Source organism: Pan troglodytes, chromosome 6, assembly GCF_028858775.2.
Source record: "Pan troglodytes isolate AG18354 chromosome 6, NHGRI_mPanTro3-v2.0_pri, whole genome shotgun sequence".
Classification (NCBI taxonomy): domain Eukaryota; kingdom Metazoa; phylum Chordata; class Mammalia; order Primates; family Hominidae; genus Pan; species Pan troglodytes.
This window is the reverse complement of record NC_072404.2, coordinates 50947487-50960318: the sequence shown is the minus strand read 5'-3', so window position 1 is coordinate 50960318 and position 12832 is coordinate 50947487. Positions and strand designations below refer to the sequence as shown.

The window sequence follows — 12832 nt, the reverse complement described above, 5'->3', positions numbered from 1 at the left end:
CAACAGGGTGAAACCCCGTCTCTACTAAAAATACAAAAATTAGCCAGGCATGGTGGGACCTGTAGTCCCAGCTACTCGGGAGGCTGAGGCAGTAGGATCGCTTGAACCCGGAAGACAGAGGTTGCAGTGAGCCGAGATCATGCCACTGCACTACAGACTGGTCAAAAGAGCGAGACTCCATCTCAAATTAAAAAATTAAATTTAATAATAATAATTTTTACCAGTTTCACTGGGGAGCTGCTCAGCAGAACTCCCCATGCTTTCATTCTGGAAGTCAATCTGCCTTTTATTTCTTCTTGCTTTATTGCAAGGGTTAGAAATTCCAATAATATATTGAAAAGAGTGGTGAGTGCGGACACCCTTGCCTTGTTCCCAATCTTAAAAAGCATTCAGTCTTTCACCATTAAGTATGATGTTAGCTGTATAAGTTTTTTATGTAAGATCTTTATCAAGTTTATTTTTAACTTGCTGAAAGTGTTTTTTTTTAATCATGAATGATGTTGGTTATGTCAAACACATTTTCTGTGTCAACTGATACCATAATTTTTCTTCTTTAGCTTGTTGGTGTTCTGGATTATTGTTGATTGATTTTCAACTGTCAAACCAGCCTTGCATACGTGGAATAAATTCCACTTGGTCATGGTGTATTTTTTTATACATCATTATATTTGATTTGCCAATATTGAGAATTTTTGTGCCTGAATTCATGAGAGATGCTGGTCTGCAGTTTTCGTTTTGGGGGTCTTGGGGTGTATTGACACTTTGTTAGTTTTTTGTTTTTTTGTTTTTTTTTTGAGACGGAGTCTTGCTCTGTCGCCCAGGCTGGAGTGCAGTGGCGCGATCTCGGCTCACTGCAACCTCCGCTTCCCGGGTTAACGCCATTCTCCTGCCTCAGCCTCCTGAGTAGCTGGGACTATAGGAGCCCGCTACCACGCCCGGCTCATTTTCTGTATTTTTAGTAGAGACGGGGTTTCACCACGTTAGCCAGAATGGCCTCGATCTCCTGACCTCGTGATCCGCCAGCCTCGGCCTCCCAAAGTGCTGGGATTACAGGCGTGAGCCTCCGCGCCTGGCGACACATTGTTAGTTTTGACATCAGGATATTTCTTGCCTTATAAAATGAGTTAGGAAGTGTCCCCTTCTCTTTTGTTTTCTGGAAGAGATTGTTTAAAGTTGATGTTAATTCTAATGGTGTGGTGTGTCTGATTCCTGGGGTACAGCGGGGAGAGATGCCCAGCAGGCAGCCAGGTGTGTAGCACTGAGCCTTGAGGCAGGTCTGGGGGAGTCAGAGGGCAGCCCCTGGCTTCATGAGCTCAAAGTTAGAACCCACAGAAGACTGAGGATGTTGAAACCTCCCTCCCTGCCTGTGACAATGGCTACTCTGATTCCCCCCACCCCAGTCAGGGGTGATGACAATGTCTCATTCATCTGTCTCCCTGGTGCCTGGCACGGGGGAGGAGGGGTGCTCAGTGAATCTGGGTGGCGCAGTAGCCTGTGTGAAAGCAAGAGGCATTTCAGGAAATTCACGGGGCGGGCTTCCTCCTGGGAGGTGTGGCAGAGGGTGCTGCCAGGAATAGAGGGAAACACTTTCTTCCCTTTTCCTTCTACTGCCTAGTGTGGGGGTGGAGGGGAGATGATGGGACAGATCACCGAGTTGCCAAGAGACCTGGAGACCGACCCATCCGGGCCGCCTTCCCTGGTGCGCTCTCGTCGGCTCCATCCCTGGTTGCCATGGAGACAGGAGGCGGTTGCCACGGAGACCGACGACTGCCAGGACCAGCCAATCACTCCAGAGCTGCAGCTCCAGCTCACCTTTTGGATGGAGGCATCGGGCTGGGCGGGGCCCCCTCCCTCCCCAGGCCCTGCACCCTCTGCTTGGTCAGCGGGGAAGGAGGCTGCGCCGCCAACTCCACCCAAAGCGCTCCGAGCATCCCAGAATCCCAACCACCTCCCCAGTCTCCCACAACCAGGGTTCTAGGGGCGTCCCCGCCTCTTCCCGGCCACGGGCTAATGCCACCCTGAGGCAACCCAGCTTCCAATTGGCCCTGAAACCCTCCCTCGTAAATGCTGTGGAAAGGGTGGGACCGGGCGCAGGCGCCCACCCCCGCTCCCCCTCGAAACGGCCCACAGCGAGAGGGAGGCCACAGCCGGGTGGGGTGGGGGCGGGGAGGGAGCCCCCCCCCCGCCCCCACGCCCTCCGCAGTGCCTGGCGAGCCCGCGCACGCTCACTCGCTGGGACAGGCGGGCGGGGCGGCCTGACGTCACCCACTGCCCCCACCGCCGGGCCGAGGGGCGGTGGCCGCGCAGGCTCGGCGGGGAGGCGGCACGGACTGACGGAGGGTCGGAAGGACTGAGGGACGGGCGGGCGCACGGCCAGGCCATGCCTGGGGAGGCTGCCCGCGCCGAGCTGCTGCTGCCCGAGGCGGACCGACCCGGGCCCCGCACAGGTGAGGCCGTGGCCACTCTTTCCCTGCCTCCAGCCTCTCCCCTCTCCAGCCCGGGTTCTCTTTCCATCGCTCACCTTTCACCCCTCTCCCCCATCCCCCTGGCCCCCCTCGAGTCCCCTCCCCTTTCCGCGCCCTGTCCTTCCCTCCATCTGAACCCTGCTACCGCCTCTCTCAGAACTGCGGGGAAGGTGGGGCGCACGAAGTGCCCGCCGCGAGCCAGAAAGGACGTGGGGGCTTAAGCCCTTGGCTTCCGACCCAGGGATCGTGGGGCTCGCATCCCGCCCGCTGCATCCCGTTGTTTGCACCGAGCTGCCAGCCTGCTGGGGCTGGGCCGCTCTGGACAGAGGCAGCGGGTTCTGGAGGCGGGGTGTCCGGCTGATACCCCCAGTACGATCAGGTGACCACCGGGAGGGTCCTCAGTTGCACCCGGTCTGTCCTGGGCCGGCGACTGGTCATGGCTCTGGAGGGAGGAGCAGGACCGGCCAGAGCCTAGGAAGCCCGGATGGAGGGCCAGGTGGTGGAAGAAAGCCTAAGTTGGGTCTGGAAGGTGGAAGGCCTTGGGGGAGGTGGCCTGATTAGCAATGGCCCTGGGTGTGCAGACCACCTGTCCTTAGGCTGGGTCAACAAATGCTGGTGGAGGCTGATGGGGTCTACCGGGGCCTAGAAAGAGCCGAGCCTGGACAGTCCTGGCGTGGAGGTCAGCCATGTGTGGGTAGGGCCAAGGGCACCTTGCTGTGGGCAAGAAGTCACCCAGAGATGGGACCACTGCTGGGGCCTGGGGCCTGGTTTGGGGTGACACAGGCTGCTGCCTCTGCTCTCGGTGGGAGGCAGGGAGTGCAGGCCCAGACTTCCCAGCCCCAGGGTCTTGTGCTGGCTCTGTTCTGGCTTGCTTGGTGACCTTGAATGAGTTATAAAAACCTTTGGCCTTTGGTTTCTGTTCCATCCCAACAGCTCAGCCGTTCCCCTGCCCTGGGGGCCACACCAGGGGCCAGAACCAAGAGCCCAGCTTCAGGGCACCCAGTGATGCCCCACCAGCCACGCCCACTCCTGATGTTGGGTGTCAGGCATGCAAGAACCCAAAGGACCCCCTTGTCTCAGGACCCCCTGGATGTCTCATCACCCCAGCAGCAAAGCCCTCGGGTGACGAGTTTTGGCTGGTGGCTCAGGGCTCAGGGCTCTGATGCTGCTGAGGGGAGCTGGAGCAGCCTGGCAACAGGGTCCCCCTTCTTTCAGCTTCAACTCTAATCCTGGCTCTGCTTTGCAGATGAGAAAGCTGAGGTGCAAGAGATGTTGTCCTGGTCACCAGTGAGTGCGGGAGAGCAGGAGCCACCAGGCAGGCATCTGCAGCCTGGAGAGCTGGCCCCTGTGTGCCGCCGCTCCCCCACCTTGGGCAAGACCTGGCCTGGGCTCTGAAGGGCCTTCATTGGATGCTTCAAACAGAGATGCCTTTGGCCTAGGTCCAAGTGAGGGAGTGGACATAATGGAGACATTTAAAATGAGGCTTATGAGCATTTAGAGCACACAGGAAAATGCTTATGAGATTAGGTTGGGTGAAAACAGCTAGATTCAAAACTGAATGTGCAATGTGATCTCGCCTGTGATAAAATACAGGCCAGTAAGAGTCCAGGAGGCAGAAAACCATAGCGGTCTGGTGTGCCGCAACCTCGGAGGGGTTTTCTTCCATCTTCCTGAGTCCCCTAAGTCCTTTCTGACCCATGAGGGCTACTTCCTATGGACTCCTTTCTCAGCTGGAGGTGTGTTAGCTCACAGACGTTTACTGAGTACCAGAGCCTCCTCATACTGAAGCCTGCCCAGGGGGTTGGGGGAGTGCATCATGGGACCCAGAGAAGGCCCCCAGGGCAGGGTGGGAACTCCCAGCACCCAGGAAGGAACTGGTGGTCACCCATGGGGTGGCTGCCACCAAGGAGAGGACTCAGCCAGAGGCTGCTGTTGGCCCTCTGAAGCTGTCCTGTGCTCTTGCTGGGCTCCATGGTCTCCGTTCCTGCCCACCACTGCCCTTGTGGCCAGATGCTCCAGCAAAGCCTCCACGGGACACTTCATCTCTGTTCTCCAGAAACTTGGCTGCATGTGGTGGCCCCTGGCTTCCCCATCTCCCTGGCTGCAGGAGGGGAGCAGGGTCGGAGGGGCCAGGTGAAACTGTGACATGTTGGCCTCAAGTGTAGGTAGCAAGGACAGCAGAGAAAGGAGGCAGAGCGAGGCATGAAGCCCAGAGTGTTCGAGCTGCGCGCGTCGTGCTGGTGCTGCCTGCCTCATGTGGCGCATCTATTGGGAGGTCATGGGATGGGGCTGGCACTGCCCGGCAGATTCCCACCACCAGCCCCTCCCACTGAGCCCAGCTGAACCACACTGATTCTGTGGAATGGAAACTGCAATCCAGTCTCCCCAGAGAGGCTGAAATGCTAGTTCTTTGCTGAGGTGTCCTTGAGAAAAGCCGCTGGGCAGGTCTGTTCATGACTCCCAGCAACACTTCCCTCAAAACCTCTCTCTAGGAAACCACTAGCAGCTGCTCTCTGCTGTGAAAACTCCTGGAAGTTCTCCCTCAAACGCAGCGTGCAGAGGGTCTTCTCTTTTCTCTCCTGCCTTCCTGGATCCACTTTCCTCTGGGCCCTATGCAGCCGGAATTCATCTCCCCGGGCCTGGCCCTTGCCTGGGAGATGCATCCAGGGGCACCTCATGATCTTCTCTATCTCCACAGATCTGTCCTGCGATGCGGCCGCTGCCACCACCATCCTGGGAGGGGACCGGCGGGATCCCTGTGCTCTGACCCCAGGGCCCAGCCACCTGGCCCTCACGTTCCTGCCCAGCAAGCCGGGTGCCCGGCCCCAGCCCGAGGGAGCCAGCTGGGATGCAGGGCCTGGTGGGGCACCCTCGGCCTGGGCGGACCCAGGGGAGGGCGGCCCAAGCCCCATGCTCCTCCCTGAGGGCCTGTCTTCCCAGGCTCTGTCCACGGAGGCTCCTCTCCCAGCCACCCTGGAGCCCCGGATTGTGATGGGAGAGGAGACGTGCCAGGCCCTCCTGTCACCCAGGGCTGCCCGGACAGCGCTCAGGGACCGGGAGGGTGGGCACACAAGCCCAGACCCACCCCCCGAGCTGTGTTCTCAGGGTGATCTTTCTGTGCCTTCCCCTCCCCCAGACCCTGATTCCTTCTTCACGCCTCCCTCCACCCCCACCAAGACCACCTATGCCCTGCTTCCTGGCTGTGGGCCCCACGGGGACGCCAGGGACTCAGAGGCTGAGCTGCGGGATGAGCTGCTGGACTCGCCCCCCGCCTCACCCTCGGGCTCCTACATTACGGCCGATGGGGACAGCTGGGCCTCTTCACCCTCCTGTTCCCTCAGCCTGCTGGCTCCAGCTGAAGGGCTGGACTTCCCCTCAGGCTGGGGCCTGTCCCCGCGGGGGTCCATGGTGGATGAACGAGAGCTGCACCCTGCAGGGACCCCAGAGCCCCCGTCCTCTGAGTCCAGCCTCTCTGCAGACAGCAGCTCCTCCTGGGGCCAGGAGGGCCACTTCTTCGACCTGGACTTCCTGGCCAATGACCCGATGATCCCTGCAGCCCTCCTACCCTTCCAGGGCAGCCTCATCTTTCAGGTGGAGGCAGTGGAGGTGACACCGCTATCCCCAGAGGAAGAAGAAGAGGAGGCTGTGGCGGATCCCGATGCAGGTGGGGACCTGGCTGGGGAGGGTGAGGACAGCACGTCCGCCTCCTTCCTGCAGTCACTGTCTGACCTGTCCATCACGGAGGGCATGGACGAGGCTTTTGCCTTCCGGGACGACACCTCTGCAGCCTCCTCTGATTCAGACTCAGCCTCCTACGCAGAGGCAGATGATGAGAGGCTGTACAGCGGGGAGCCCCATGCCCAGGCCACCTTGCTCCAGGACAGTGTCCAGAAGACAGAGGAGGAGAGTGGAGGTGGGGCCAAGGGCCTGCAGGCTCAGGAAGGGACTGTGTCCTGGGCCCTGGAGGCTGCTCCTCAGACCTCAGACAGAGGGGCCTATCTGTCCCAGAGACAGGAATCGATCTCAGAAGTAACAGAAGAGGGCCTTGCTTTAGGCCAGGAGTCCACTGCCACTGTGACCCCTCACACTCTGCAGGTAGCCCCAGGCCTCCAGGTGGAGGCGGCTACCAGAGTGACCCCACAGGCTGGGGAGGAAGAAGCAGACTCCACCGCTGGACAAGAATCTGCTGCCATGGCAATGCCTCAGCCCTCCCAGGAGGGCATCAGCGAGATCTTAGGCCAGGAGTCTGTCACTGCAGAAAAACTTCCAACTCCACAGGAAGAAACAAGCCTCACATTGTGTCCAGACTCTCCTCAGAACTTGAAGGAAGAAGGGCTGGACCTCCCCTCTGGCGGAAAGCCTGTAGCTGCAGCCACGATTGTCCCCAGGCAGGCTGAAGAGGACCTCACCTTACCCCAGGACTCCGCTATGACACTGCCTCTGCCCCTACAAGACACAGATCTCTCGTCAGCCCCAAAACCTGTGGCTGCAGCCACGCTTGTGCCCCAGCAGGCTGAAGAGGGCCTCACCTTACCCCAGGACTCCGCTATGACACCGCCTCTGCCCCTACAAGACACAGATCTCTCATCAGCCCCAAAGCCTGTGGCTGTAGCCACGCTTGTGCCCCAGCAGGCTGAAGAGGGCCTCACCTTACCCCAGGACTCCGCTATGACACCGCCTCTGCCCCTACAAGACACAGATCTCTCGTCAGCCCCAAAACCTGTGGCTGCAGCCACGCTTGTGCCCCAGCAGGCTGAAGAGGGCCTCACCTTACCCCAGGACTCCGCTATGACACCGCCTCTGCCCCTACAAGACACAGATCTCTCGTCAGCCCCAAAGCCTGTGGCTGTAGCCACGCTTGTGCCCCAGCAGGCTGAAGAGGGCCTCACCTTACCCCAGGACTCCGCTATGACACCGCCTCTGCCCCTACAAGACACAGATCTCTCGTCAGCCCCAAAACCTGTGGCTGCAGCCACGCTTGTGCCCCAGCAGGCTGAAGAGGGCCTCACCTTACCCCAGGACTCCGCTATGACACCGCCTCTGCCCCTACAAGACACAGATCTCTCGTCAGCCCCAAAACCTGTGGCTGCAGCCACGCTTGTGCCCCAGCAGGCTGAAGAGGGCCTCACCTTACCCCAGGACTCCGCTATGACACCGCCTCTGCCCCTACAAGACACAGATCTCTCATCAGCTCCAAAGCCTCTGGCTGCAGCCACGCTTGTACCCCAGCAGGCTGAAGAGGGCCTCACCTTACCCCAGGACTCTGCTATGACACCGCCTCTGCCCCTACAAGACACAGATCTCTCGTCAGCCCCAAAACCTGTGGCTGCAGCCACGCTTGTGCCCCAGCAGGCTGAAGAGGGCCTCACCTTACCCCAGGACTCCGCTATGACAGCACCTCTGCCTCTGCAAGACACAGGCCCCACCTCAGGTCCAGAGCCTCTGGCTGTGGCCACCCCTCAAAGCTGGCAGGCAGAAGCAGGCTGTGCCCCAGGGACAGAGCCTGTGGCCACCATGGCTCAGCAGGAAGTAGGTGCGGCCTTAGGCCCCAGGCCAGCACCTGAGGAGAAGAATGCAGCCCTCCCTACAGTCCCGGAGCCTGCAGCCTTGGACCAGGTCCAACAGGATGACCCACAGCCAGCTGCAGAAGCTGGGACACCTTGGGCCGCACAGGAAGATGCGGATTCCACTTTGGGCATGGAGGCCCTGAGTCTCCCTGAGCCGGCCTCTGGTGCTGGGGAGGAAATAGCAGAAGCCCTTTCTAGGCCTGGACGGGAAGCATGTCTGGAAGTGCGAGCGCACACAGGTGATGGGGCTAAGCCTGACTCACCCCAAAAGGAGACCCTGGAGGTTGAGAACCAGCAGGAAGGAGGCCTGAAGCCACTGGCACAGGAACATGGACCCAGGTCAGCACTTGGAGGTGCAGGGGAGGTCCCCGAGGCACCTCCTGCTGCCTGCCCTGAGGTCAGCCAGGCCCGGCTCCTGAGCCCAGCCAGGGAGGAAAGAGGCCTGAGTGGCAAGTCCACCCCGGAGCCCACGCTTCCCTCAGCTGTGGCCACAGAGGCCAGTCTGGACTCCTGCCCAGAGTCTTCAGTAGGGGCTGTGGCCAGGCTGGACAGAGGCTGCCCTGATGCGCCTGCCCTTACATCTGCACCAACCTCCCAGCAGCTGGAGCCTGTGCTGGGAGGCTGCCCTGATGCGCCTGCCCCCACGTCTGCACCAACCTCCCAGCAGCCAGAGCCTGTACTGGGTCTGGGCAGTGTTGAGCAACCCCACGAAGTACTCAGTGTCCTTGGCACCCCCTTGCTGCAGCCCCCAGTAAACCTTGCCAAGGGTCAGCCCAGCACGCCCGCGGACAGGCCCCTGGGCCCTGACCCTTCTGCTCCTGGTACCCTTGCTGGGGCAGCCCTACCCCCACTGGAGCCCCCAGCCCCCTGCCTGTGCCAGGACCCCCAGGAAGACTCTGTGGAAGACGAGGAGCCCCCAGGCTCTCTGGGCCTCCCACCGCCCCAGGCAGGAGCCCAGCCTGCCGCTGCTGCTGTCTCAGGAACCACACAGCCTCTGGGGACTGGGCCGCGAGTCAGCCTCTCGCCTCACTCCCCACTCCTCAGCCCCAAGGTGGCCTCCATGGATGCCAAAGACCTGGCCTTGCAGATCTTGCCGCCTTGCCAAGTGCCTCCTCCCTCTGGGCCCCAGAGCCCAGCTGGCCCTCAAGGGCTCTCGGCCCCCGAGCAGCAAGAGGATGAGGACAGCCTGGAGGAAGGTAAGGCAGAGGGTGGGAGTGAAGTGCCCTGGGGCTTGGGTCAACTGGATTCCTCCTTAGAGCTGTCCTGAGCTGGAGGGCCTCTGAGGTGGCGAGGTGGGGGGCCCAGACCCCACAGCCACCATGGAGAGTTGGCACTGCTTCCTCTGGCCCTGATGTGGCAGCAGGGCCAGGGTCCTGAACCCCCTTCCCCGCCACCTAGAAGCAAAAGGCCATCCTCACACCTCTCCCCTTCCCCAGACTCGCCTCGGGCCCTGGGCTCGGGCCAGCATTCGGATAGCCACGGGGAGTCGTCAGCTGAGCTGGACGAGCAGGACATCTTGGCTCCTCAGACCGTGCAGTGTCCAGCCCAGGTGCCCAGTCCAGGGAAGAGGGTGGGCCTCTGGGAGGGCCCCACACCCCACCCATGGATGCTCAGCCCTCACCTTTTCCCAGGCCTCAGCAGGCGGCAGTGAGGAGACCATCGCCAAAGCCAAGCAGAGTCGCAGTGAGAAGAAGGCCCGAAAGGTGGGCTGGTGGCTCCCCCTGGGACCTCAGGCCTGGGACCATCTGTGTGGGGAACGTCCTTACCAAGACCCTCACACTCCATGGCTAATGAAATCCCATCCATCAGGGGACCTTTGGGTCCATGCCAGTAACCCACACACCTTCCCCTAAACAGCTGAGGCTGGAATGTCATGAGAGGGCCCTTATAGACTGAGGCTCATGGGGAAGGACCAACCACCAGCCCAAGGTCTTGGGGAAGTTGGCGGTGGAGACTTTGCCTTCCTGGGCACTGTGCTGCTCTCCCCCCCCGACATGGGTCAACACCAGGTCTGAGCCCCCCTCTGCCCTCTACTCCCAGGCAATGTCAAAGCTGGGCTTGCGGCAGATTCAGGGAGTCACCAGGATCACCATCCAGAAGTCCAAGAACATCCTCTTTGTCATCGCCAAGCCTGATGTCTTCAAGAGCCCAGCCTCAGACACTTATGTGGTCTTTGGCGAGGCCAAGGTCTGGGTGGCGGCTGTGGTGGAATGGGGGATCCGAGGGATAGGGGACAAGGGGGGGGACAGGCTCTACTGACACAGCTGTCTTCCATTTTGCAGATTGAGGACCTGTCCCAGCAAGTGCACAAAGCCGCAGCTGAGAAGTTTAAGATGCCCTCAGAGCCCTCAGCCTTGGTTCCTGAGTCAGCACCCAGGCCCCGGGTGAGGCTGGAGTGCAAGGAAGAGGAAGAGGAGGAGGAAGAGGTGAAGTGCAGGGGCTCCAGGACCTCGCAGGGGGTGGTGGGAGGTGCTACATGGGGGCTCTGCCCCAGGGACCTCAAGCAGCTCCAGCCACTTCCCTGCTCCCCCAACCCCAGGTGGACGAGGCGGGGCTGGAACTGCGTGACATTGAGCTGGTGATGGCGCAGGCCAATGTGTCCAGGGCCAAGGCTGTGCGGGCTCTGAGAGACAACCACAGTGACATCGTCAACGCCATCATGGTGAGTGAGCACTGGCCCCTTTCCCTACCCCTGAGCTGTCCCCAAGGGCCTCGAGGGGTCCTGATGTTGGCTCCACTGCGGGGTGCTTCCCCCAACATGACCATCTCTTTCTGCAGGAACTGACCATGTAGCCACTGACCGGAAGCTGGAGCCATCCTACGCCTTCCCTCAGCTCTGCTACTCAATAAATCGGTGTCCCTTCATTGCCCTCTGGTGTCTCCTCCTCGCCCTCTGGAGTCCCATCATCACCATCTGGCATCCCTTCACTTCCCTCTGGTGTCCCTTCACCACCCTCTGGTGTCCCCTTACTGCCCTGTGGTGTCCACTCATTACTCTGTGGTGTCCCCTCACTGCCCTCTGGTGCCCCCTCATCACCCTCTGGTGTCCCTTCATCACCCTCTTGTGTCCCCTCACTTCCCTCTGGTGTCCCCTCATCACCCTCTTGTGTCCCTTCATCACCCTGTGTCCCCTCACTTCCCTCTGGTGTCCCCTCACCACCCTCTGATGTCCCCTCATTAGTCTCTGGTGTCACCTCAATACTCACCAGTGTCCCCTCACTGCCCTCTGGTGTCATTACTCCCTGGTGTCCCCTCACCGCCCTCTGGTGTCCCCTCATTACTCTCTGGTGTCCCCTCACCGCCCTCTGGTGTCCCCTCAATACTCCCTGGTGTCCCTTCACCACCCTCTGGTGTCCCCTACTCTCTGGTGTCCCAATACTCTCTGGTGTCCCCTCACTCTCTGGTGTCCCCTCACCGCCCTCTGGTGTCCCCTCAATACTCTCTGGTGTCCCATTACTCTCTGGTGTCCCCTCACCGCCCTCTGGTGTCTCAATACTCTCTGGTGTCCCCTCACCGCCTTCTGATGTCCCCTCACCTTCTGATGTCCCCTCATTACTCTCTGATGTCCCCTCACCGCCTTCTGATGTCCCCTCATTACTCTCTGGTGTCCCCTCATTACTCTCTGATGTCCCCTCACCGCCTTCTGATGTCCCCTCATTACTCTCTGGTGTCCTCTCACCGCCTTCTGATGTCCCCTCATTACTCTCTGATGTCCCCTCACCGCCTTCTGATGTCCCCTCATTACTCTCTGGTGTCCTCTCACCGCCTTCTGATGTCCCCTCATTACTCTCTGGTGTCCCCTCACCGCCTTCTGATGTCCCATTACTCTCTGATGTCCCCTCACCGCCTTCTGATGTCCCCTCATTACTCTCTGATGTCCCCTCACCACCTTCTGATGTCCCCTCATTACTCTCTGGTGTCCCCTCACCGCCTTCTGATGTCCCATTACTCTCTGATGTCCCCTCACCACCTTCTGATGTCCCCTCATTACTCTCTGATGTCCCCTCACCGCCTTCTGATGTCCCCTCATTACTCTCTGGTGTCCCCTCACCACCTTCTGATGTCCCCTCATTACTCTCTGGTGTCTCCTCACCGCCTTCTGATGTCCCCTCATTACTCTCTGATATCCCTTCATTACTCTGGTGTCCCCTCACCGCCTTCTGATGTCCCCCAATTACTCTCTGATGTCCCCTCACCACCTTCTGATGTCCCCTCATTACTCTCTGGTGTCCCCTCACCGCCTTCTGATGTCCCCTCACCACCTTCTGATGTCCCCTCATTACTCTCTGATGTCCCCTCACCGCCTTCTGATGTCCCATTACTCTCTGATGTCCCCTCACCGCCTTCTGATGTCCCATTACTCTCTGATGTCCCCTCACCGCCTTCTGATGTCCCATTACTCTCTGATGTCCCCTCACCGCCTTCTGATGTCCCCTCACTCTCTGATGTCCCCTCACCGCCTTCTGATGTCCCCTCACTCTCTGGTGTCCCCTGACCGCCTTCTGATGTCCCCTCATTACTCTCTGGTGTCCCCTCACAGCCTTCTGATGTCCCCTCATTACTCTTTGGTGTCCCCTCACCGCCTTCTGATGTCCCATTACTCTCTGATGTCCCCTCACCGCCCTCTGGTGTCCCCTCATTACTCTCTGGTGTCCCCTCACCGCCCTCTGGTGTCCCCTCAATACTCCCTGGTGTCCCTTCACCACCCTCTGGTGTCCCCTACTCTCTGGTGTCCCAATACTCTCTGGTGTCCCCTCACTCTCTGGTGTCCCCTCACCGCCCTCTGGTGTCCCCTCAATA

The 12832-nt window shown here is 59.9% G+C and overlaps 2 protein-coding genes across 2 annotated transcripts; both read left to right on the top strand.

Annotated features, from left to right (window-relative positions):
* Positions 1 to 2297: 2297 nt before the first annotated feature.
* On the top strand, positions 2298 to 10897 carry NACAD (NAC alpha domain containing). The gene is made up of 8 exons (XM_009453028.5): positions 2298 to 2447; positions 5164 to 9228; positions 9469 to 9581; positions 9664 to 9735; positions 10073 to 10219; positions 10315 to 10458; positions 10572 to 10694; positions 10811 to 10897. The coding sequence occupies exons 1-8, from the start codon at positions 2381 to 2383 to the stop codon at positions 10823 to 10825; spliced, it is 4746 nt and encodes a 1581-aa protein (XP_009451303.2). The 5' UTR covers positions 2298 to 2380; the 3' UTR covers positions 10826 to 10897.
* On the top strand, positions 10883 to 12623 carry LOC129144473 (uncharacterized; the record flags this gene model as incomplete). The annotated part of the gene is given in 4 exon segments (XM_054687251.2): positions 10883 to 12169; positions 12171 to 12317; positions 12319 to 12378; positions 12381 to 12623. Coding segments are annotated over 4 exon segments (1641 nt in total), but the record flags the coding sequence as incomplete, so codon positions are not given.
* Positions 12624 to 12832: the final 209 nt, after the last annotated feature.